We start from the raw sequence: 26,186 nt of genomic DNA, 5'->3' as shown, positions 1-26,186 counted from the left end.
TGCGGTCTCGCGAGATGATGACGTAGCGTCATCATCTCGCGAGACCGCAATGCATGGAGCGGTCACCGGAGCGTCGCAAGAAGCGGGAAAGGCCTGTTCCTGATTCGGGGGCCGACGGACGGTGAGTATATAACGATTTTTTATTTTTTTAATTATTTTTATCATTAGATCTTTTTACTATTGATGCCGCATAGGCAGCATCAATAGTAAAAAGTTGGTCACACAGGGCTAATAGCAGCGGTAACGGAGTGCGTTACACTGCGGCATAGCGCGGTCCGTTACCGCTGCCATTAACCCTGTGTGAGCGCTGAGTGGAGGGGAGTATGGAGCGGGCACTGACTGTGAGGAGGAAGGAGCGGTCATTTTGCCGCCGGACTGTGCCCCTTCGCTGATTGGTCGCGGCTGTTTTGGCGCGACCAATCAGCGACTTGGATTTCCATGACACACAGAGGCCGCGACCAATGAATATCCGTGACAGATAGACAGACAGAAAGACAGAAGTGACCCTTAGACAATTATATAGTAGATACACACACACACACATACATATGTATATACACACACGCACACACATATGTATATATACACATATATACACATATATAATATATACATACACACATATATACTCATATACACATATGTATATACATACATACATATGTGTGTATGTATATAAATATATATATATATATGTGTGTGTGTATGTATATATTGTATGTATATATAGGTGTGTGTATATATATATATATATATATATATATATATATATATATATATATATATATATATATATATATACACACACACACACACACACACACACACACACACACACACACACACACACACACACACACACACACACACACACACACACACATACACATACAGTTCTTTGAGCGGCGATGGCGGCAGAAATCAACGGATTGTGGGGGCCAGATGAGATGCTCAACTTCATTAGAATGTTCCTAATGCCATGCTTTGACGATTCTAGCTGTATTAATTGGTGCATTATCATCCTGAAAGATGGCGTTCCCCTTCGGGAACAGTGCTTGAACCATTGGATGCACTTGGTTGCCCAAAATGCCTAAATAATCTCGGCTGTTAATTCTTCCATGAAGGGATATCATTGGCCCGGCAGATCTCCACGAAATAGCACCCCAGATCATCACAGAACGTTCGCCATGTTTTACAGTTGGGAGAAGGCAGTCTGGATGGAATGCTTCTTTCGGCTGTCTCCAAACATACACTCGGCCGGAGGTCGGAAATAGGGTAAACAATGATTCCTCTGAGAATATCACATATTTCCGCTGCTCGAGGGACCAATTCTGGAGGTTTTTACACCACTCTAAACGCTTGGAAACATTTGTCATTGAGAGCAGCGGTTTTCTAACTGCAGCTCTTTTGTGGAATCCGGATTTGTGCAGCTCCCGACGAACAGTTTTCGTGGAAACTGGGTTCTGTAGGTGTTCATTGAGCTCAGCAGTGATTTTCAGAGCCGTGGTCTTGCGATCCTCTCTCACAATTCGCTTTAGTCCGACGGTCTCTCTGTCAACTTCGACTTTCGTCCGGACTTGCGCTTTGCTGCGGACGTTTTTCCTTCTCTTTTAAAAGCAGTCATTACTTTGGAGACAGTACCTCTTGACACGCCAAGCATTCGGGCACTTTCCGTTACACTAGCGCCTGCCATACGAGCACCAACAATTTGGCCTCTTTGAAAATCCGAGAGGTCTGCCATTGGTATCAGGTTCTTATCAATGTACTTACAATTCTGCAAAACAACAGTTAATTTACATACACATCACATAGCACAAATAATCAACTACAAAACATTACCATATGTCACGGTTTGCATGTTTATCACATGTCCGAAGATTATGATGCCAAAACGTTAGGTATTTCCATTATCTTGTCCAACCCCTGTATATATAATATATACGGTATATATCTATTGTCTACACAGTCGCGGCACAGTCCGGCCGCGAATTCGCCCCATCCTACTCTGTGCCCCCTCCAGTCAGCGCTTACACATGGTTAATGGCTGCGTTACACCGCGTTATGCTGCGGTGTAACGCAGTCCGTTAACGCTGCTATTAACCCTGTGTGACCAACTTTTTACTATTGATGCTGCCTATGCAGCATCAATAGTAAAAAGATCTAATGTTAAAAATCATTATATTCTCACCTTCCGTCGCCTTTCCCGCTGCTCCTCGCGACGCTCCGGTTCCAAGAATGCATTGCGGTCTCGCGAGATGATGATGTAGCGGTCTCGTGAGACCGCTACGTCATCATATCGCGAGACCGCAATGCATTCTTGGAACCGGAGCGTCGCGAGGAGCATCGGTAAACACCTGGGCTGGATCCGGGGGCCGACAGAAGGTGAGTATATAGCTATTTTTTATTTTAATTTTTTTTTTAACAGGGATATGGTGCCCACATTGCTATGTACTACGTGGGCTGTTATATACTACGTCTCTGTGCTATATACTACATGGCTGTGGTATATATTACGTGGCTGGGCAATATACTACATTGCTGTGCTCTTTACTTCATGGCCTGTGTTATATACTGCATGGGCTGTGTTATACTACGTGGCTGTGCAATATATTACGTGGCTGTGCAATATATTACGTGGCTGTGCAATATATTACGTGGCTGGGCAATGTACTGCGTGGGCTGTTATATATTGCATGGGCTGTGTTATATACTACGTCTCTGCTATATACTACGTGGCTGTGCTATATATTACGTGGCTGTGCAGTATATTACGTGGCTGGGCAATATACTACGTGTCTGTACTATATACTATGGGGGCTGTGCTATATACTACGTGGCTGGGCAATATACTATGCGGGCTGTGTTATATACTACGTGTGCTGTGTTATATACTATGTATACGCTACTTGGCTGTGCTATATTTCTCTGCTGTATCTGTGCATCATGAATCGTGGTATGTGTTAATGAGGGGAGCCCACTGAGACTTTCGCCCGGGTCCCTCAAAAACCTGGAGCAGGCTCTGGCTTCACTGATTGGTCACGCCCGGCCGCGAACAATCAGCGACAGGCGCAGTCCGCCCGCGAATTGGCGCAGAATTTGAACCATTCTTCGCTAATTGGTCGCGCCCGGCCGGCCGAATCCTGTGTATAAATTGCATTATTCTGAAAACTTCATAAATAAACTACATACATGTTCTAGAATACCCGATGCGTTAGAATCGGGCCACCATCTAGTATGTGTATGTATGTATACTATGTGTATATACCGTATGTTATATAGAGATAAATATTTCTGTATGTATATGTTTGACATGTTTTCTGATTACTCAGGTTATGCAAGTCTACCTGGGGACATTGTTCCATTTACAATAGAAGACACCCGCCAGGATTTTCGTATCGAAATCTCTACATGCGCCTGGATGAAGGAAGTTTAACTTTTAATGCTAACCCACATGAGGTAAATCAGGGATAACATCGCTGCAGACGTTTTTCATTAATAAGGAATAAGTTGCCATGTACAAATAGAATATTCTCTTAGCCTAAATGTAGCAGTGACTTGCATAGTTAGTACTGTTGAAAAAAGCCACGTCATCAAGTTCAACTGGGGGATGGGAAAGGCGAACGAAAATGGTGTATATATACAACCAGATTCCATGAACCAATCTGCCTAAAGAGCACATGTTTCCCTTCTGATTTTTTTCTACCATATATTGTTCCTTCTGTGACCAGCTTTTGAGAGAGACTATCCCACAAATTACTGGTTCTCATGGTAAAGGAGCCTTGTCTCCTCTGGAGACTGAACTTTTTTTTTTTTCCATACGGAGACAGCGCCATTTTGACTTTTTTTGAGTTTACGTGTTTTTTTTACCATACTTTTTGTTTGGGCCATTTATGTACTTGTACTAGTTAATCATGCCCCCTTATAGATATCTCTATTTAAGACTAAATAAATGTAATTCTTTTAATCTTTCCTCATAACTTAAATCCTCCATTCCTCTTTTCAGTTTTGTGGCTTTTCTGGCTCCAGGTCATCCTTTATATGATCTAGTGCCCAGACCTGAAGTACATATTCCACATGAGGTCGCTCTGTAAAGTGGTAGAATTGTGCCCCTGTGCCAAGAGCTTACACCTCTTTCAATACAATACATATATAAATTCAATGGAAAAAAATAGACAGAAAAAAACCTTAAAAATTATCCCCATTATTTTCTATATTTATTTAGAAAAAAATAGGGGGTATTATAGGTAATAATGAGGTAAATGAATACCAGACTAACTACCCTGATAGGTCCCTATAGACTGTCAGCCTGCCTAACTGCGGAGGTTGGCACCCTAGAAATTTGACATAGCCCCTCAGCTTAACATCAGCAGTCCCTAAACAACCCTGTTAACTCCTAATTTAAGCACATAAATACAAAAACCTACACAGTATAGATAGATATACAATAGAGTAGTTCCTGCAGGGATGATTCTAAATATCCGTAATAATGAGGTGCTGCAAATAATTATGAATCTTGGGCAGTACCAGATAGAATACTGGGTGCTACTTATTATGTCCAAAGCAATTCTCAGACAAAATAGTAAAGTGCATCTGTGCTTTAGATGTTCAGATGCATCCACAGTCCTCATATGTCAGTCCTTGAATAGTAAATGGAGCACGGAGTGCTGCTCATTAGGTCCAAAACAACTACTCCAGGATCCCACCAAGTAGCGGGTCTGTCAGCGGTGGACATCTTTCTAAATTCTAGACCAGGGGTGGGGAACCTCAGGCCCCAGGGCCATTTACGACCTTCGATGATCTTTTATCAGGCCCCAGCAGATTCTCAGGGACCGCATTCTTGGGCAGGGAGGTGTATTTTGATTACAACCTGCTCATTAATTTCTTCTTGCCCTGTTAGTACACACACGCAGTGTTCACTACTGAACATTGAAGGGCATGCAATGGAAGATTACGTCCTGAAACCAGTGCCAGAGTACTTTGTGCGCAGAGTTTGTACGGCCCACAAAGGATGGTATAAATATCTAAATGGCCTTTGGCAGAAAAAAGATTCCCCACCCCTGTTCTAGAGGGACACACCTGATTTCACACAACAAGTTCATTTTAGAACTGTTACAATTTATTCTACAACACAATTACTTCCTTTTTAATGGGAAGTATTACCACCAGCTCAGGGGCATCTATGCCAACCTGCTCCTGGGCTGGTGGGAAGACACAGTGGTCTTGTATAATGGAGTGGCTAAGCTAATACAATTAGAAAACAGGAGAAAAAGGAGACCAGAAAAGCTCAATAAAATATACAAAACAATAACATCTCTCAATATAATACATACAGTCTTATATTTGGACTAGTAAGCTTAATAGGAATTGTTTGCCATACATTAATTCATACAGATATGGTATATCATTTAGTTTTTCAGCATAACTCAAGAAAGTAGTACTTTCGCTGTAAATTGATACACATATATTATATATATGCACACCTTCCCTATCGGATCTATCTATCACAACAAATGAATTCACACTTTCCCCCGTCCCGGTAATCCATTGCCTCGGAGTAACCCTTGACTCTACCCTGTCCTTTAAACCGCACATCCAAGCTCTCGCCACCTCCTGTCGCCTCCAACTCAAAAATATTTCCAGAATCTGTCCTTTCCTCAATCCTCACTCTACTACACTATGTTCCAAATTATTATGCAAATTACATTTTTATCAGATTTTCCTAAATGGTCGGTGCAAATGACAGTCAGTCTAATAAAAGTAATCACCCGTTAGATTATACATCGAATTTTATTGAAGAAACCTCCCAATGATAACAGTATAATCTCCAAAATGAATAAAACCTCAAAATGCACTGTTCCAAATTATTAGGCACAGTAGAATTTCTAAACATTTGATATGTTTTAAAGAACTGAAAATGCTCATTTGTGGAATTTGCAGCATTAGGAGGTCATATTCACTGAACAAAAAAGCTATTTAACGCCAAAACATCCCAACAGGCCAAGTTACATGTTAACATAGGACCCTTCTTTGAAGTCACCTTCACAATTCTTGCATCCATTGAACTTGTGAGTTTTTGGAGAGTTTCTGCTTGTATTTCTTTGCATGAAGTCAGAATAGCCTCCCAGAGCTGCTGTTTGGATGTGAACTGCCTCCCACCCTCATAGATCTTGTGCTTGATGATCCTCTAAAGGTTCTCTATAGGTATAAACCGGAGCGTCAGTAAATGACTGCACATTGCGACTCAATAATACATAACTAATATGGAGAAACAAGAGTCAAATGAACTAAATAAAACAAAAATAGTACCATCAAGTTATATTTATTGAAAATTTATAAGACAATAAAAACATCATATATATTAGTATCACAAAAGTGAAATAGTGACTATATCAAGGTGCGCCTAAAATTCCAGGTACATAGGATAAAACAGTGATGTCCAAATAATTCCGATGAATGCAGTTTATACCACATGTGTGGCAGCAATCAATATATGTGTGTGCTCACATGTGTGAAATAGTGGTAACATAGCCTCCACTATCTAGCACACCTTACATTGCCATGCCGCATTTACCGTATCACTACCAAAGACAAAAACATATTGTTATATAGAGATAAATTACCCATAGATGTCAGTGGTGGTCCGTCCTGGTCCTGGATATGTGCCAGGCACATATCCAGGACCAGGACGGACCACCACTGACATCTATGGGTAATTTATCTCTATATAACAATATGTTTTTGTCTTTGGTAGTGATACGGTAAATGCGGCATGGCAATGTAAGGTGTGCTAGATAGTGGAGGCTATGTTACCACTATTTCACACATGTGAGCACACACATATATTGATTGCTGCCACACATGTGGTATAAACTGCATTCATCGGAATTATTTGGACATCACTGTTTTATCCTATGTACCTGGAATTTTAGGCGCACCTTGATATAGTCACTATTTCACTTTTGTGATACTAATATATATGATGTTTTTATTGTCTTATAAATTTTCAATAAATATAACTTGATGGTACTATTTTTGTTTTATTTAGTTCATTTGACTCTTGTTTCTCCATATTAGTTAGGTTCTCTATAGGGTTGAGGTCAGGGGAAGATGGTGGCCACACCATGAGTTTATCTCCTTTTATGCCCATAGCAGCCAATGACTCAGAGGTATTCTTTGCAGCATGAGATGGGGCATTGTCAGCATGAAGATGATTTTGCACCTGAAGGCACATTTCTGGTTTTTAGACCATAGAAGAAAGTTGTCAGTCAGAAACTCTATATACTTTGCAGAGGTCATTTTCACACCTTCAGGAACCTTAAAGGGCCTTACCAGCTGTTTCCCATGATTCTGGCCCAAAACATGACTCCTCCACCTCCTCGCTGACGTTGCAGCCTTGTTGGGACATGGTGGCCATCCACCAACCATCCACTACTCCATCCATCTGGACCATTCAGGGTTGCTCAACACTTATCAGTAAACAAGACTGTTTGGAAATTAGTCTTCATGTATGTGTGGGCCCAATACAACCATTTCTGCTTGTGAACACTGTTTAAGGGTGGCCGAATAGTAGGTTTATGCACCACAGCAAGCCTTTGAAGGAGCCTACACCTTAAGGTTCGATGGACTCCTGAAGCACCAGCAGCTTCAAACATCTGTTTGCTGCTTTGTAATGGCTTTTTAGCAGCTGCTCTCTTAATCTGATGAACTTGCCTGGCAGAAATCTTCCTCATTATGCCTTTATCAGCACAAACATATTTGTGCTCAGATACAGCCACAAATCTCTTAACAGTACGATGATCACGCTTATGTTTTTGGAAAATGTCTAATGTTTTCATCCCTTCATCAAGGCATTGCACTATTTGATGCTTTTCAGCAGCAGAGAGATCCTTTTTCTTTCCCATGTTACTTGAAAACTGTGACCTGCTTAATAATGTGGAACATCATTTTTAAGTAGTTTTCCTTTAATTAGAATCACCTGGAAAACCAATTATCACATGTGTTTAAGATTGATTTCAGTGATCCATTGAGCCCTGAGACACAATACCATCCACGAGTTTATTTGAAAAACAAAACAATTAAATCTTTATGACACTTAAATCCAATTTGCATAATAATTTGGAACACAGTGTAAAATGCTTGTACATGCCCTAATCATCTCGCCTCGACTACTGCAACATCCTCCTTTGTGGCCTACCCTCTAACACTCTCGCACCCCTCCAGTCCATCCTTAATTCTGCTGCACGACTAACTAACCTCTCTCCTCGCTACACTCCTGCTTCCCTTCTTTGCAAATCTCTTCACTGGCTCCCAATTTCCCAGTGTATCCAGTTTAAACTACTAACACTGACCTACAAAGCCATCCATAACCTTTCTCCTCCATAAATTTCCGTACTAATCTCTCAATATCTCCCCTCACGTAATCTCCGGTCCTCCCAAGACCTCCTTCTCTCCTCCACACTTATCCGTTCCTCACCCAACCGCCTCTAAGACTTCTCCTGAATATCCCTCATCATCTGGAATTCTGTGCCCCAACATGTCCGATTATCCACCACATTTGGATCCTTCAAAACGGAACCTGAAGACCCATCTCTTCAAAGAAGCTTACAACGTGTAATGACCACCTCAACACCGTCGGAGCTACTGCAACCCCCGACCTACTGTCTCCTTCCCCACAATGCTCTAGAATGTAAGCCCGCAAGGGCAGGGTCATCTCCCCTCTGTATCAGCCTGTCATTGTTAGTTTTGTTTACTGTTGTCATGGTTCCCTGGGTTTGCTGGTTAGGTGGTTTAAGTGTTAATGTGGATGGCCTCTCTTTGGGATCTTGAGAGGGTTTTTATAGCCTCTTTGCGGGATCATTCTCTGTCGTTTATACTCTAAGCTGAGTGTGTCTGACCCTGCTCTGCCTGTGCTTTGTGCCTATCCTTGTATGTCTACTTGGTTTTTGATCTGGTCTCGTCCCTGTTTAAGTCTTCCGTCTGCTGATTCTGTACCTCACCGCCCTCTTTGTGTATGACCTTTGGCTACGTCTAGATATTCCTTTCCTGACCTCCCTCCATTTGTTCCTGCTGTACTACTCCGCCCCCTCAGTGTATGACATTGTTGCTTTGCTGACCTGAGCAAATGGAGTGAGTGATCTGCTCTTCACTTTTTCTTTCCTGTGCTGTTGTCGACTCCTAGTGGGGCTTTGCAGTAGCTCCGCCTCCTACTCTGAAGTGCGGTCACGTGCACGTGACTGCAGGTCTTGTTGGTGCAAAGTATTCCAGAGCACCTCCACTCTCCTCAGGTCCCGGCTCCTGGCTGCTGATAGACCTACGATAGACTTCGGACCCTCGACCCGTTGTACCTACGGGTAAGAGTCCTTTGCATTTCCCTTTCTGCGTCCTCTGTAGCTGGGGTAGTGGTTACCAAACGTCTTTACCTGACATTATAAATGACCGAGAATGATCCCACAAAGAGGCTATAAAAACCCTCTCAAGATCCCAAAGAGAGGCCATCCACATTAACACTTAAACCACCTAACCAGCAAACCCAACGAACCATGACAACAGTAAACAAAACTAACAATGACAGACTGATACAGAGGGGAGATGACCCTGCCCTTGCGGGCTTTCATTCTAGAGCATTGTGGGGAAGGAGACAGTAGGTCGGGGGTTGCGGTAGCTCCGACGGTGTTGAGGTGGTCATTACACGTTGTAAGCTTCTTTGAAGAGATGGGTCTTCAGGTTCCGTTTGAAGGATCCAAATGTGGTGGATAATCGGACATGTTGGGGCACAGAATTCCAGATGATGAGGGATATTCGGGAGAAGTCTTAAGGTACCTTCACACTGAACAACTTAACAACGATAACGATAGCGATCCGTGACGTTGCAGCGTCCTGGATAGCGATATCGTTGTGTTTGACACGCAGCAGCGATCTGGATCCTGCTGTGATATCGTTGGTCGGAGCTAGAAGGCCAGAACTTTATTTGGTCATCAGATCGGCGTGTATCGTTGTGTTTGACAGCAAAAGCAATGAAGCCTGCAATGTTTTACAATGGTAACCAGGGTAAATATCGGGTTACTAAGGGCAGGGCCGCGCTTAGTAACCCGATATTTACCCTGGTTACCATTGTAAAAGTAAAAAAAAAACACTACATACTCACCTTCTGATGTCTGTCACGTCCCCCGGCCTCCACAGGGTTACGCGCTGCTGCTCGGAGCTTCCTGCACTGACTGTCAGTGCCGGCCGTAAAGCAAAGCACAGCGGTGACGTCACCGCTCTGCTTTAGGGCCGGCGCTTACACAGTGCAGGGAAGCGGACGCCGGGGGACGCGACACACACCGGAATGTAAGTATGTAGTGTTTGTTTTTTTTACATTTACACTGGTAACCAGGGTAAACATCGGGTTACTAAGCGCGGCCCTGCGCTTAGTAACCCGATGTTTACCCTGGTTACCCGGGGACTTCGGCATCGTTGGTCGCTGGAGAGCTGTCTGTGTGACAGCTCTCCAGCGACCACACAACTACGAAACAGCGACGCTGCAGCGATCGGCATTGTTGTTTATATCGCTGCAGCGTCGCTTAATGTGACGGTACCGTTAGAGGCGGTTGGGTGAGAGGAGAGAATGAGGTCTTGGGAGGACCGGAGATTACGTGAGGGGAGATATTGAGAGATTAGTACGGAAATTTACGGAGGAGAGGTTATGGATGGCTTTGTAGGTCAGTGTTAGTAGTTTAAACTGGATACGCTGGGAAATTGGGAGCCAGAGAAGAGATTTGCAAATAGGGGAAGCAGGAGTGTAGCGAGGAGAGAGGTTAATTAGTCGTGCAGCAGAATTAAGGATGGACTAGAGGGGTGTGAGAGTGTTAGAGGGTAGGCCACAAAGGAGGATGTTGCAGTAGTCGAGGCGAGAGATGATTAGGGCATGCACAAGCATTTTAGTAGAGTGAGGATTGAGGAAAGGACAGATTCTGGAAATATTTTTGAGTTGGAGGCGGCAGGAGGTGGCGAGAGCTTGGATGTGCGGTTCAAAAGGACAGGGTAGAGTCAAGGGTTACTCCGAGGCAATGGATTACCGGGACGGGGGCAAGTGTGAATTCATTTGTTGTGATAGATAGATCCGATAGGGAAGGTGTGCGAGATGGAGGAAAGATAATTAATTTGGTTTTGTCCACATTGAGTTTGAGGAAGCGAGAGGAGAAGGAGGAGGATATGGCTGATAGACACTCTGGGATTCTGGAGAGCAGAGAGGTGACTTCTGGGCCATAGAGGTAGATCTGAGTGTCATCGGCATATTGATGGTACTGGAAGCCATAAGACTTGAGTTGTCCCAGGCCAAGGGTATAGATTGAGAAGAGGTCCTAGGATAGAGCCTTGAGGGACGCCAACAGAGAGGGGGCGAGATGAGAGGTAGTATGGGAGTAGGAAATGCTAAATGTGAGGTATGAGGAGATACAGGATAGGGCGAGGTCTTTGACACCAAAGGAAGAGAGGATCTGTAGTAGGAGGCAGTGGTCAGCTGTGTCGAAGGCAGAGGACAGGTCTAGAAGGAGTATAGAGAATTGTCTGTTAGCTTTGGCTGTAAGTAAGTCGTTCATAAGTTTGGTCAGCGCAGTCTCAGTGGAATAGTGGGGATGGAAGCCAGATTGTAGGCTGTCGAAGAGAGAGTTAGATGCAAGGTGAGAGGAAAGTTCAGCATGGACGTGCTGCTCAAGTAGTTTGGAAGCAAATGGGAGCAAAGATATGGGGCGGTAGCTGGATATAGCGCTCGGGTTAAGGGAAGGCTTTTTGAGGATAGGTGTGATTGTGGCATGTTTGAAAGCAGAGGGGAAAGGTACCAGAAGTTAGTGATAGATTGAAGAGATGGGTTAGGGATGGGATTAGTGAGGTGAGGTTGGGGAGGAGGTGGGATGGGATGGGATGGGGTCAAGCGCACAAGTGGTGAGGTGTGATTTGGAGAGTAGATGAGCAAGCTGTCCTTCAGTGATTTTGGAGAGGAACGTTATGGGGTTAGGGCATTGGTCTGGTTGACAGGTGTGCAGGACAGTGATGAGAAAGTGAGTAGATGGTGTTCAGATGGAGAGGGGAGGTGGTGAAGTTAGATAGGGAGCAGAAACGGGTGAAGACCAGGTCTAATGTGTGTCCGTCTGTGTGGGTGGCTGAGGAGGACCACTGAGTAAGTCCAAAAGATGAAGTAAGGGACAGGAGTTTGGAGGCTGGTGGGTGTCAATGGGGATGTTGAAGTCACCCATGATGATGGTGGGAATGTCAGCAGACAGAAAGTGATGGAGCCAGGTGGAGAATTGGTCAATAAAGGCAGTGGTCGGACCCGGAGGTTGGTATATGACTGCCATTTGGAGGTTGGAGGGAGAGTAGATGCGGACAGAGTGGACTTAAAAAGAGGGGAGGATAAGAGAGGGTAGAGGTGGAATTGGGTTAAAGATACAGTTGGAAGAAAGGAGAAGGCCCACTCCTCCACCATGTCTGTTTCCATGACGAGGAGTGTGGGTGAACTGGAGTCCGCCGTAACATAGTGCAGCAGGGGAGGCTGTGTCAGAGGGTGTCAGTCCTGTTTCGGCGAGGCCAAGAAAGGAAAGATTACGAGAGGTAAAGAGGTCGTGAATCACGTGGAGTTTATTGCAGACGGAGTGGGCATTCCAGAGTGCTCAAGAGATAGGGAGCAGGGGGTTGGGCGTTGAGGGCACGGATTTGAGGTGGGCAAGATTTTGGGTGTTTATGTTGGGTTGGGAGCGATAGAAGGGGGTAATAATGGGAGGTATGAGCTGTGGGGGTCCAGGATTGGAAGATATGTCGCCAGCAGTGAGGAGAAGCAGAGAGAAACAGAGCAGGTGGGAGAAGGAGAGTGGATGGCTTGTTTTGTGTGTATATCACAAGAACATATAAAAGTATCCACATGCATGGTGGATAAAGAGCAATATCACATTTAGTTAAGGGTATCCACATGCACAGTGACTATTAGTTAATTATATCAAGTCCGTAATGAATCAATGTACCGAGCAGTATAAAAGGCAGTATCTCACTTATGTTAGCCACAATAGACATATGAGAGAGAGTAATGACCCATACTGATATCCAAGCTCACTCCGCACCTCTTCTCCAATGCTCGTTTCGTGTGACTCGCTTCCTCAGGGTGCATGGCCACAAACTATCGGAAGCTTCAGTAAAGCTACACACATTTAACTGTGCATACTGTGGCATATGTCCAACGTATACAAATATATCATTGATTTTATATTTGGTCCATCTTGTTTCCTGTTGTACTGTTGTTTATATTTTGAATAGAAGAAATTGTCTTACAGGCAGAACTTTTTTTTCTGTTCTAAAATTCAACATTAAATGGACCCCCATATAAATCACTGGGGCTCCTTTGCTTCTGTAAGAAACCGGACTACACGGGAAGGTAATTCGGTTAACTGTTTGTTGTAAAGGGAAAACAAACAAACATGTGAATAGAGATGGTCATAGAGAAAAGTTAAAATCTATATAGCCATCTGCGGAGAGGGGACCGATCACCCTCGCACTGAACATATGGGATTAGTTCTAACTGGGAAGTGGGAAACAGCTTACACTTCAACCTCCATTTGAAGTAGGGATATCCTGCAATGACCAGGTAAATGCCACAGGAACTTTGCTCTGAGAGCCAGACACTAAGACTGTGATCTGTTTACGCAGAGGCGGGGAAGTACATTTCCCAGGGATAGAGCTTCCGCTGATCAAATCGCTGTTCTGAGATGTTTTGGAACCAGTGGTCAATGTTGAATTTGGGTTTGCTTCTATATAATATTTATGGGAGATATATTTTCAGCGTTGTAGCAAAGGGACAAGCATAACACATTCACTCACATCACTGTAAAGCCACCTTAATAATTGTCCGATGGGTGATGCTATCTGAGCCATGTTTTATCTCTATACAAAGAAAAAATCGAAATGGGAAACATGAAGACAATATCTACTGCCTGGGACCTCCAGGGGTAAAGATATCCTGTAAGTTGGGGATCTCATAAAATTCTAAAAAACCTAGCAGAACCAGCCCCCATGTGAATTCACCAAGGGGAGCTATGTGGGAGTAACCATGATCTAATAAAAAGCAGAATTTGGGTTTGTGTATTTGGTCAGTCCTGAAAGGTATAGCTTGCTTTGGCTCTGTCCGTTTTTCTGAGGAGTACCTCCCTCCGCTAAGCTATCAGCCATTTCCATGACACCGGTTTAGTAATTATCTTTTGTTATCTCTTTATTTCATGTAATTGTGTATACTGTATTGTTTTGTTAACATTTTGTATCTTTTGTATGTTTTTTTTTTTTTTTATAAACCACGTCTAACTTTCTGGATTAAAAAACATATAAAATTTAATAGCTCTGTTCCTCTTACTCTGTAAACTGCACCCGTGAAACCATACTTGTAACGGGTGTCCAATCGGCCTGTGTAAACGATCGATGGTGGCACATATGTGTGTATATATAATAAAAATATATATACATATATGCCATGTGTTGGAATCTGAGATGTATATACATATATATCCCATGCATTGGAATTCTAGGTACATATACCATACGCTCACTGTAAGTTCCCCAATAACCGGCCTAGTAGTGGCCACGGCCTTGCCCATCACTTGTCAGCCAGTTGTGTAGTTGTCCTGAAGATGAGGCAGCGGAGTTGCGTTCCCCCGACAAACTAGTGACAGCAGATCTCCATCTCCCGACTGTTATCTGTGATAGTGCCTAAGTAGTTATATTTGGTTGCCACCATCATTGCATTTTCTGATCTTTTTTTTGTGGGGTTTTTATTTGATTATGAATGGATTCCTTTATTCTCTTCTAGGGAATAGAATATTTTTTATCCAGGGGTATACTTGATGACTCACCAAAGGAGATTGCAAAGTTCATCTTCTATACCAGAACTCTCAACTGGAAGAAGTTAAGGATATATCTTGATGAAAGGTAAAGGGGTCACAATACTTTTACTGCCACTTATACTGTTAAATGATAAACCAGTAATATTCAGCGTTTTATCTGTGTTCATATGTTACTTTGATTTTTGTCTGCTCCCATATTAAAGTGGACTGTGTGGTTCTTAGCCATTGATATTACATTGGTGCAGGTCTGACTGTCTGCCCCCTTTCCGATCAGCTACTTAGAGTGAATAGAACGACTCGGCAATATCTTGAAAGTCCACTAAGAAATGCAGAAAAGGCAAGTAGGAACCGGCAAGCACCTTCTATAACCATTGAAGAGGCTGCGGTGCTCAGATGTGCTTTGGCTTTTACAACAGCTGATCGGATGGGTGACGATAATCAGACCCCCACCAATCTAATATTGATCTATTGACGTCTTATCCATATGAGAAGTATTGCATAACCTATTATAAGGGAACTTAAGCCCTAAAAGCAAATCTTATAGCCGTAAAAGGTACTTTCCTTACATTTTCCCTTGTTGGATTCATTATCTGATAGACCTTGAATTCACAATCATTGTTAGGGGGAATATTACATTTGGGGACAAATTTGTATTCCAATACTTTATGTAGATGAATTAGCTGACTATGACCATCCTGCCTGTTTCTGCAGCTCATGCTTCTCTTCAGCCGGCTGTGGAACGGTAGAGGCTGGCACAGTTATTGGCCAAGATAGTGTCTGTTGATGTTGTATGCTTTATCTTGCCCATAAAAAATATATTAAGTCTTGTTTTTCTTTTTCTAGGAGAGATGTATTAGATGACCTCGTGACATTGCACAATTTCAGCAATCAATTTCTACCAAATGCACTGAGAGAGTTTTTCCGACACATACATGCGCCCGAAGAACGAGGGGAATACCTAGAAACACTCATCACTAAATTTTCACACCGATTCTGTGCTTGCAACCCTACACTAGCACGAGATCTTGGTCTCAGCCCTGGTAAGAGTGCACTTTGGACTTGTCAAGTTTTAATCAGTGAAGATCCCAACAGACACTTATCTGAGGTGCTCTGACCATATAGACTTTCACAGAGAAAAAGTCCTGTTCACAATATTCTGCCTGCTCTTTCATGACATAGAGGTCTGAAAATGACCGATTCTCCAGATAATGGGCATCCTAGTTGTCAGAGCCCCACTAATCAATGATGTATGATCAGTAAAGTCAATGGGTAAACTTGAAGGGGAAATTTGATGTTCAACTCCAACCAAAATTAAGATTTGGCTGGAGGCGAGTTCCTGGCCACTCATCTGCTGGATTAGTGACTTAGTTTCTTTTCTTCTTCGGCGAGATTTTCCTTTGACAGAAAATTGGGATCAGAGGTGTATCTAGCCTTTCCTGCACCCGGGGCAAAGGATCAGTTTGGTGAAACCTCCCCCAATTGAACCTTAACTCTATTGAAACTGTATGACTAAGCCAATGTACATTCCTGAATCCCCATAATGTTAAAATAGATACCAATAAAAGTAAAATTAATTGAGATATCAGTAGGTTAAGTGTTTTTCAATATCCATATTGAATCAGGAGCCCCATATAATCCTGCATAAAGGTTAATAATGGCCCCATAAGATCCTCCATAGACACATTTGCCCAATATAGTGCTCCACAAACGTTGATTATAGCCCCATAAGATGCTCCATAAATATGTTTGCCCCATATAGTGCTGCAGAAATGTTGATTAATGCCCATAAGATGCTCCATAAATATATTTGCCCCACATAGTGCTGCAGAAACGTTGATTATGCCCCATAAGATGCTCCATAAATATATTTGCCCCATAATGTGCTGCACAAACGTTGATTATGCCCCATAAGATGCTCCATTCAGACACTTGCCCCATTTGCTGTTGCTGCGATAAACAAAAAAAAAATCACATACTCACTTCTCCAGCGCTCAGGCCCCCGGCACTTTCAATATTCACCTGCTCCTCGTTCCGGCGCCGCTCCATCTTCAGCACTGACACTCAGGGAGAGGGCGCGCACTAACCACGTCACCGCGCCCTCTGACCTCAGTGTCACTGCTGAAGACAGAGCGGCGCCGGAACGAGGAGCAGGTGAATATCGCGCAGCGCTCCCCTCCCCGTTATACTCACCTGCTCCTGGCGCGGTGCAGTCCCTGCTTCCCCGGGGCAGCGCTGCAGCTTCTCCTTGTACTAAGCGGTCACCGTTACCGCTCATTACAGTAATGAATATGCGGCTCCAACCCTATGGGAGGTGGAGCTGCATATTCATTACGGTAATGAGCGGTACCATGTGACCGCTCAGTACAGGAAGAAGCTGGGGCATCGGGGAACCGGAGACCTGCAGGGACCGCGCCGCCAGGAGTAGGTGAGTATCTCAGTGTGGGGGCGGCAGAATGCCGCCAACGAGGAGCCTCCTTGGACCGCCGCATCATCAGGCGGCCTGCTGGCGCCCCCCTGTCGGCTGCGCCCGGGGCATATGCCCCGGCTGCCCCCCCTGGATACGCCACTGATTGGTATTGATAGATTTCAGTTAGAAGTGTACAAAAAACAGATATATAATCAGAAATAATGTTGTTTCTATTACTATAGTATGTACGTTTGTTTTTTATGTCTGTTATTCTGTAGCTCAAGATTAGATTCTTGAAATAAAAACACATGGAGTAGTGAAGAGGTCAAATATAAAAAAAAATCTGTAAAATTGCCAGAAATATGGGTAAGCACATACCGCAGATCATCTCCTGTCACCAGGCCAGGCTTGGCAACCACTTATTCATCTCCTGTAAGCATTGCTATCCCAATTGTGGGGATGTGAGTATCATAAGTCAAAGCTTTCTGATTTTATAAGCCGTAATGTTCCTGGTACTGCCAGACTGATTATACTCCACAAATTTTTAACGTCAGCTTTAGTACAAGAATTCTTCGGGTTCTGTCTCTACAAGAACTACAATGTTCTTAGAGTTTAGTTGGGGTTTTTGTTTTGCGAGTCGAGCTACTGTTTCTATTGATGCCATGTTTACGTGTATAGACCATGTTAGTCACTTTTTATTGCGTATTATGCATATAGCGATATATATACAGTACAGACCAAAAGTTTGGACACACCTTCTCATTTAAAGATTTTTCTGTATTTTCATGACTATGAAAATTGTACATTCACACTGAAGGCATCAAAACTATGAATTAACACATGTGGAATTATATATTTAACAAAGTGTGAAACAACTGAAATTATGTCTTATATTCTAGGTTCTTCAAAGTAGCCACCTTTTGCTTTGATGACTGCTTTGCACACTCTTGGCATTCTCTTGATGAGCTTCAAGAGGTAGTCACTGGAAATGGTCTTCCAACAATCTTGAAGGAGTTCCCAGAGATGCTTAGCACTTGTTGGCCCTTTTGCCCTTCACTCTGCGGTCCAGCTCACCCCAAACCATCTCGATTGGGTTCAGGTCTTGTGACTGTGGAGGCCAGGTCATCTGGCGTAGCACCCCATCACTCTCCTCCTTGGTCAAATAGTCCTTACACAGCCTGGAGGTGTGTTTGGGGTCATTGTCCTGTTGAAAAATAAATGATGGTCCAACTGAACGCAAACCGGATAGAATAGCATGCTGCTGCAAGATGCTGTGGTAGCCATGCTGGTTCAGTATGCCTTAAATTTTGAATAAATCCCCAACAGTGTCACCAGCAAAGCACCCCCACACCATCATACCTCCTCCATGCTTCACGGTGGGAACCAGGCATGTAGAGTTCACTCGTTCACCTTTTCTGCGTCGCACAAAGACACGGTGGTTGGAACCAAAGATCTCAAATTTGGACTCCTGAGACCAAAGCACAGATTTCCACTGGTCTAACGTCCATTCCTTTTATTTACCCAAACAAGTCTTTTCTGCTTGTTGCCTGTCCTTAGCAGTGGTTTCCCAGCAGCTATTTTACCATGAAGGCCTGCTGCACAAAGTCTCCTCTTAGCAGTTGTTGTAGAGATGTGTCTGCTGCTAGAACTCTGTGTGACATTGACCTGGTCTCTAATCTGAGCTGCTGTTAACCTGCGATTTCTGCGGCTGGTGACTCAGATAAACTTATCCTCAGAAGCAGAGATGACTCTTGGTCTTCCTTTCCTGGGGCGGTCCTCATGCGAGCCAGTTTCTTTGTAGCGCTTGATGGTTTTTACCGCTGCACTTGGGGACACTTTCAAAGTTTTCCCAACTTTTCGGACTGACTGACCTTCATTTCTTAAATTAATGATGGCCACTCGTGTTTCTTTACTTAGCTGCTTTTTTCTTGCCATAATACAAATTCTAACAGTCTATTCAGTAGGACTGTCAGCTGTGTATCCACCAGACTTCTGCACAACACAACTGATGGTCCCAACCCCATTTATAAGGCAAGAAATCACACTTATTAAACCTGACAGGGCACACCTGTGAAGTGAAAACCATTTCCGGTGACTACCTCTTGAAGCTCATCAAGAGAATGCCAAGAGTGTGCAAAGCAGTCATCAAAGCAAAAGGTGGCTACTTTGAAGAACCTAGAATATAAGACATAATTTTAGGTGTTTCACACTTTTTTGTTAAGTATATAATTCCACATGTGTTAATTCATAGTTTTGATGCCTTCAATGTGAATGTACAATTTTCTTAGTCATGAAAATACAGAAAAATCTTTAAATGAGAAGGTGTGTCCAAGCTTTTGGTCTGTACTAATATATATATATATATATATATATATATATATATATATATATATATATATATATATATATATATATATATATAATTTATACTAGTGCATAGCCAAAAAAAGTCAAATACAAAATAGATCTGGCCGCACTCATCTGTGCTAAAAATAAGGAAATGTGAAATATGTGGACTGTGAATAGCATAATGGCTTATGAACTTTATGAAAAAACACATGAGATTTTTCATCCATGCTGTGATTTTAATTACATCTCAACACAGTTGGTTCTGAGCCTCCTATATAAGTAGGCTTTATCCTGTTATTAGCCATAGGTAAGTGTTCACATTAGGCAGTCAGCTCAGATACCATAGGTAAGTGTTCACACCAGGCTACTAATATATATATATATATATATATATATATATATATATATATATATATATATATATATATATATATATACACTAGCTGAAGAGCCCTGGGCATAGTAAATATCTGTGGTTAGTTATAGCACCTCACTTCTCTCATTTTCCCCATCACATCTTTCATTTTCCCCCTCACATCTCTCATTTTCTCCCTCACACCTCTGATTTTCCCCCTCACTCCTCTTATTTTCCCCCTCACTCCTCTCATTCCCCCCTAACACTTGTCATTTCGACCTCACATCTGTCATTTTACGATCACTCCACTATTTTCCCTCACTCCTCTCATTTTGCACTCACACCTTTTCATTTTCACCTCACACCTCTCATTTTCACCTCAGTATATACATGTTTGTCATCTCCCTTATATATAGTATACACCTGTATGTCATCTCCTGTATATAGTATATACCTGTATGTCATCTCCCCTGTATATAGTATATACCTGCTGTGTGTAATGTCCCCTGTATATAGTATATACCTGTATGTCATCTCCTCCTATATATAGTATATACCTGTATGTAATCTCCTCCTGTATATAGTATATACCTGTGTGTCATCTCACCTATATATAGTATATATCTGTGTGTCATCTCCTCCTGTATATAGTATATACCTGTATGTCATCTCCTCCTATACATAGCATATACCTGTATGTCATCTCCTCCTGTATATACTATATACCTGTAGGTAATCTGCTCCTGTATATAGTATATACCTGTGTGTCATCTCCTCCTGTATATAGTATATACCTGTATGTCATCTCCTGCTGTATGTAGTATGTACCTGTGTGTCATCTCCCCTGTAAATTGTATATACCTGTGTGTCATCTCCTCCTGTATATAGTATATATCTGTATGTCATCTCCTCCTGTATTAGACCTCGTTCACACGTTATTTGGTCAGTATTTTTACCTCAGTATTTGTAAGCTAAATTGGCAGCCTGATAAATCCCCAGCCAACAGTAAGCCCACCCCCTGGCAGTATATATTAGCTCACACATACACATAATAGACAGGTCATGTGACTGACAGCTGCCAGATTCCTATATGGTACATTTGTTGCTCTTGTAGTTTGTCTGCTTATTAAACAGATTTTTATTTTTGAAGGATAATACCAGACTTGTGTGTGTTTTAGGGCGAGTTTCGTGTGTCAAGTTGTGTGTGTTGAGTTTTGTGTGGCGACATGCGTGTAGCAACTTTTTGTGTGTCGAGTTGCATGTGACAGGTTAGTGTAGCAAGTTGTGTGCAGCAAGTTTTGCGCATGGCGAGTTTTGCGCGTGGCGAGTTTTGCGCGTGGCGAGTTTTATGTGTGGTGCGTTTTGAGTCTGTGCAAGTTTTGTGTGAGGCAACTTTTGCATGTGTTGCAACTTTTGTGCATGTGGCAATTTTTTTCCGCGTGTGCAAGTTTTGCGTGTGGCGAGTTTTCCATGAGGTGAGTTTTGCACGTGTGGTGAATTTTGCATGTGGAGAGTTTTGCGCGTGGCGAGTTTTGAGCGGCGACTTTTGTGTTTCGACTTTTATGTGGTGAGGTTGGTGTATGTGTGGTGAAATGTGTGCTGACGGTGGTATATGTGTTCGAGCACGTGGTAGTGTGTGGCGCATTTTGTGTGTGTGTTCATATCCCCGTGGTGGTGTGGTGATTATCCCATGTTGGGGCCCCACCTTAGCAACTGTACAGTATATACTCTTTGGCGCCATCGCTCTCATTCTTTAAGTCCCCCTTGTTCACATCTGGCAGCTGTTAATTTGCCTCCAACACTTTTCCTTTCATTTTTTCCCCATTATGTAGATAGGGGCAAAATTGTTTGGTGAATTGGAAAGCGCGGGGTTAAAATTTCACCTCACAACATAGCTTTGACGCTCTCGGGGTCCAGACGTGTGACTGTGCAAAATTTTGTGCCTGTAGCTGCGACGCCTCCAACACTTTTCCTTTCACTTTTTCCCCATTATGTAGATAGGGGCAAAATTGTTTGGTGAATTGGAAAGCACGGGGTTAAAATTTCACCTCACAACATAGCCTATGACGCTCTCGGGGTCCAGACGTGTGACTGTGCAAAATTTTGTGGCTGTAGCTGCGACGGTTCAGATGCCAATCCCGGACGTACATACACACATACATACACACATTCAGCTTTATATATTAGATTGTACCAGAGTGCGCTACATAACTTACTAAATGGTGCCACAAAAAGGTGCACTAGGATGCAATCAACTGTAACCCTCTCGTGCAGGAGAAAGGCCCCCAATAACTGTTCCCCTTCCTTCTGAACCATAAGGCCACAATAAGGGTCAGGGACTAGTAGCCTGCCTAAGGGAGACCCAATCTTTCTCCCAGCATCAGCCTGGACTTCCATCCATACAAAACTTGAAGCATCTATGGTCGACTCCCATCCCGAAAGAGGAGAACCAGGGATCAAGGGAGAGCGAAACCTGGTAAAACCCCCCACCCCAATCCTAGAATGTTCTAGGGGGCTAGTGACACACACATGCAAAGAGTGACACACAGGTGAAAAAAACGTAATTTAATGATGAGGGGTTTTGTAGTGTAATACTAGCAGGGACCTTCAACCGGGAATTTAAAAATTTCCCATCCTAGCCAAAAGGCCCAGAAATGGGTGTGTGCTCAGAACGAATGATCGGGTGAAATGCTCTCTAAACGCGACAAAACTCAAGTGAGTTTCCAACTCCTACTGAGTTAGGGCACGCAATGGTCATCATTTCTGTGGCTCGACTTAATGGCTTTGATCCTGGAGGGGCAGGGTTTCCACCCTATAACTATATGTCACCCTATGTACTAATACCTTTTTACCACAGCTGGCATATATACCCATATAACCCAGCTAGCATCTTCTATACACGCATGCTGACTGACGTCTTGTTGCTTTAGAGTGCGCAAAGGTGTTAATTGGGTTGTCCACTTCTGGACAACCCCTGTTTAAAGGGAATCTTTCAGTAGGATTGACCCTCCTAATCTATATGAACATGCAGGTCATGGGAAGCTGAATAAAATGATACCTTGATATCTGTGATCTGATGTCTTATTCCTGAGAATTCCACGCTTGTCTTATATGTAAATCAGCTGTTCTAGGTTATGGGACACTGATCTGTATGAGAATCTGCCTTCACAGATTATTTTAAATAAAAGGGGTCATTTACCAGTGTGCGCAGCTTCCATCTCACAGGCAGCCAGGGTGGTAATACAGCAGAGCTGGGAGAGATGCAGCAATTGTGTTTGTAAGAAGACAAAGTTCAGTTCTACTGTTCTGTGGAAGTTATATGTCTCACACTGGTAGCGCCTCCTTTCATATAAAATAATCTCCGGAGGCAGATTATCATGTAGATCAGTGTCCAGCCCATAGTCCTAAAACGGCTCATTTATATGTATATATAAAAAAACATGGATTTCTCTGGAATAAAATATCAAATTGCTGGTATCAAGGTATCATTTTATTCCTATATCCTACATGCCCATAAAGACTGATTAGGAGGGTTGATCCTAATGTAGATTCCCTTTAAGAAGTAACTAAACTTTTAAGGCGGTTTTCATGTTTGGCAGGCAATTTACTTATTTGCAGATCGGTGGGTCCTGCTTCTCAGGGTACAGCTCTTTTTGCTAAGCAGTTTGCAATAATCAAGTTACTTTTATTGCCTAAAGGCTAAAGGAGTTATCGTGCAGAATTAGATGGATGTTCTATCTTTTCAGTCCTAGTAACTTATATCATCCATTGTATATGTGCACTATTATTATTAACCCTTGTTTTTCTTGTGTCGTATTCTAGATGCGGTGTATGTACTCTGCTATTCTTTGATCCTGCTTTCCATCGATTTGGCCAGTCCCCATGTGAAGAACAAAATGTCAAAGAGAGAGTTCATCAGAAACACACGCCGCGCTGCTCAGAATATTAGCGAAGAATTTGTAGGGCACCTTTATGACAACATTTACCTTGTTGGCCATGTTGCTGTGTAAAAGTTTAAAGGAGTTGTCTGGGACTAAGATATTCAAGACGTATTCTTAGAAAAGTTCATTAATATCAGCGCGGTCGTGAACTGCCGTTAAGACCTCAAGAAAAAGATGAGGAACAGAATCCAATCCAGCTGAGAAAATAGAAAAAACGTTATTCCGCCATAATACAACGTTTCGACCAGTAATGGTCTTTATCATGCCTGATAAAGACCATTATTGGTCGAAACCTTGTATGATGGCAGAATAACGTTTTTTCTATTTTTTTCACCTGGATTGGATGCTGTTCCTCATCTTTTTCTTGTAGTTACTTATGTCCAATTGGGTTTATGGACTTGGAGCGTGCATCCTGATGCTTATCTGATGTGCTGTCCGCTTCTTTTTTCTTTGCCACGAAGACCTGGCTGCCGGAAGTTGAAAGTGCATAGAGCCAGGGCACCACAGCGCTGTACACTTTAATAGCTGTAATCCGGTATTGCAGCTCCCGTTGACGTGGATGTGGCCTGAGCTGCAGTTCCTGAGTGTGACCACTATGCAGTTTGTGGAGCTGTGGTTTTCTAGCTCACTGTGTGTAATTTTGGTGCCTGTGGACCCAGGTGTCAACTCAGCAGTGGGTTGATGGTTGTTGGGTATTGATGAGGTATGCTAAGAATAGGTCATCAGTATCTTTAGTCCCGGTCAACATCTTTAATCCTTTCATCTCTAGACTCTGAAATGTTAGTCAACTACTACTACAGCTCTCCAAAGCATTGACCCAGTTGGCTAATACAGGGTTACGATAGTGCTGGTCATTCTACCATCTGTCTACAATCTAATGATGCATTCTGTCATTTCTTAGCAATCTATCTTGGAGAATAATTATTTTTATGACTAGATTTGCCTATCACGTCTTGCACTTACCGTGCCATTAGACTGACCTAGCCATTTATGACTGTTAAACTGACATTATAATGTAGGCCTTCTTCAGGGTAATGGAACTAAACACTAGACTTTGTTTTGGATCGCATTTACCAATGCATTTGTTTGTTTTTTAATATTTTGCAATTTGTACATATTAAACTAAAGAGATTTATAATCATAATATAAATATTAAATATGTAAAGTATTTTAACTAAAGCTTTGGTGTTTTGCTGATTTTTATTTTCCAATGGTAGTCACATAATTATGACATGCAATCAAAATGTTTAATATCACCAAGGCCAATTTAGACGGCGCCACTTCTGCCCGTAAACGAGCGCTGCTCAACATCATACCAATGGACCAGCGTTCATTTATATCGATCATTGTTTGGAGACAGAATGATCATTAAAGCACTATTCTGTGCCTGTACAGTCTGCAGGTTGCTGGCAGCACGTCCTCTGTTTCAGGAGAGCTGCCAGCCATGAATTATTGGGCCGCATGAAGCATTTTTCCTCATTCATGTGTTGATCGGTGATCTGGATACAGATCTATGATCGGGATTGAACGTACTTAAATTTTGCTTGTGTAGATTGGCCTATAACAGGAATACTAAATGTAAAGGGAGAAATCTGCCCTCCTTTTACTGTATATTATAGCATATTACAGTCCATGTGTGGGGGAGGGGGGTTCTTGGTTTCCCACAAGGAAACAAATTTTCCAACCAACATTGCTGATCATTCCAGGGACAGGTTCACATGACCGCATAAAAAAATCGTTCAAATGTCACCCAGAATAGTAGGACAATTATTTTTTTTTCTCACTTGCCATCAGTGTACAGTCCATATACATTCCTTTCCATTTTTCCTGCAACAGCTATTAACCTTTTAATTAGTTGTGTTTTGTTCCATTGGACCCCAAATTAATTGGTTTTCATCATATTTCGTCAAGTCTGAAAGGTAGGTAACCGTGCGTCTTGGTAGTTTCCTAGCTGCCTTCTCTGTGCGTTGCGAGACATGGTGTAGACTACACGCGGCACAGCGAAGTGCTTGCAACTAATAGTGTAAGTATTTTGGCACTGCTAACTGAAGGTTAATCATTTACAAGGCCATTTAGTGTCCTATGCTACAGAATTGCATTGTATCTGTAAAAATCAGATTTTTTTTTTTTTTTTGCTGCACACCCATAGACTTGATTTGGGAGAGTCTCATCCAATTTCTAGAAGAAACTTGGAGTGCTACAATTTTTATTTATTTTATTTTTTAACGTGCCGTTTCAATCAGTGAAAATATGGTTCATGTACACGGACGCATTGT

At 42.6% G+C, this 26,186-nt stretch overlaps 1 protein-coding gene across 2 annotated transcripts in view; it reads left to right on the top strand.

Moving 5' to 3' along the window:
• FBXO8 (F-box protein 8) overlaps nt 1–25,089 on the top strand; it is a 71,592-nt gene extending 46,503 nt beyond the window's left edge. For both annotated transcript variants that reach the window (XM_077279513.1, XM_077279512.1), the window contains 4 exons: nt 3,330–3,456; nt 14,825–14,943; nt 15,702–15,898; nt 23,792–25,089. In XM_077279513.1, the coding sequence (XP_077135628.1) occupies nt 3,330–3,456; nt 14,825–14,943; nt 15,702–15,898; nt 23,792–23,979 (631 nt within the window). In that variant the 3' untranslated portion in view covers nt 23,980–25,089. The remainder of the gene's footprint in view (nt 1–3,329; nt 3,457–14,824; nt 14,944–15,701; nt 15,899–23,791) is intronic.
• The last annotated feature ends 1,097 nt before the right edge of the window (nt 25,090–26,186 follow it).

Source organism: Ranitomeya variabilis, chromosome 1 (assembly GCF_051348905.1).
Source record: "Ranitomeya variabilis isolate aRanVar5 chromosome 1, aRanVar5.hap1, whole genome shotgun sequence".
NCBI lineage: Eukaryota > Metazoa > Chordata > Amphibia > Anura > Dendrobatidae > Ranitomeya > Ranitomeya variabilis.
The sequence above is the reverse complement of the archived record's forward strand: the minus strand, read 5'-3'. Positions and strand labels throughout refer to the sequence as shown.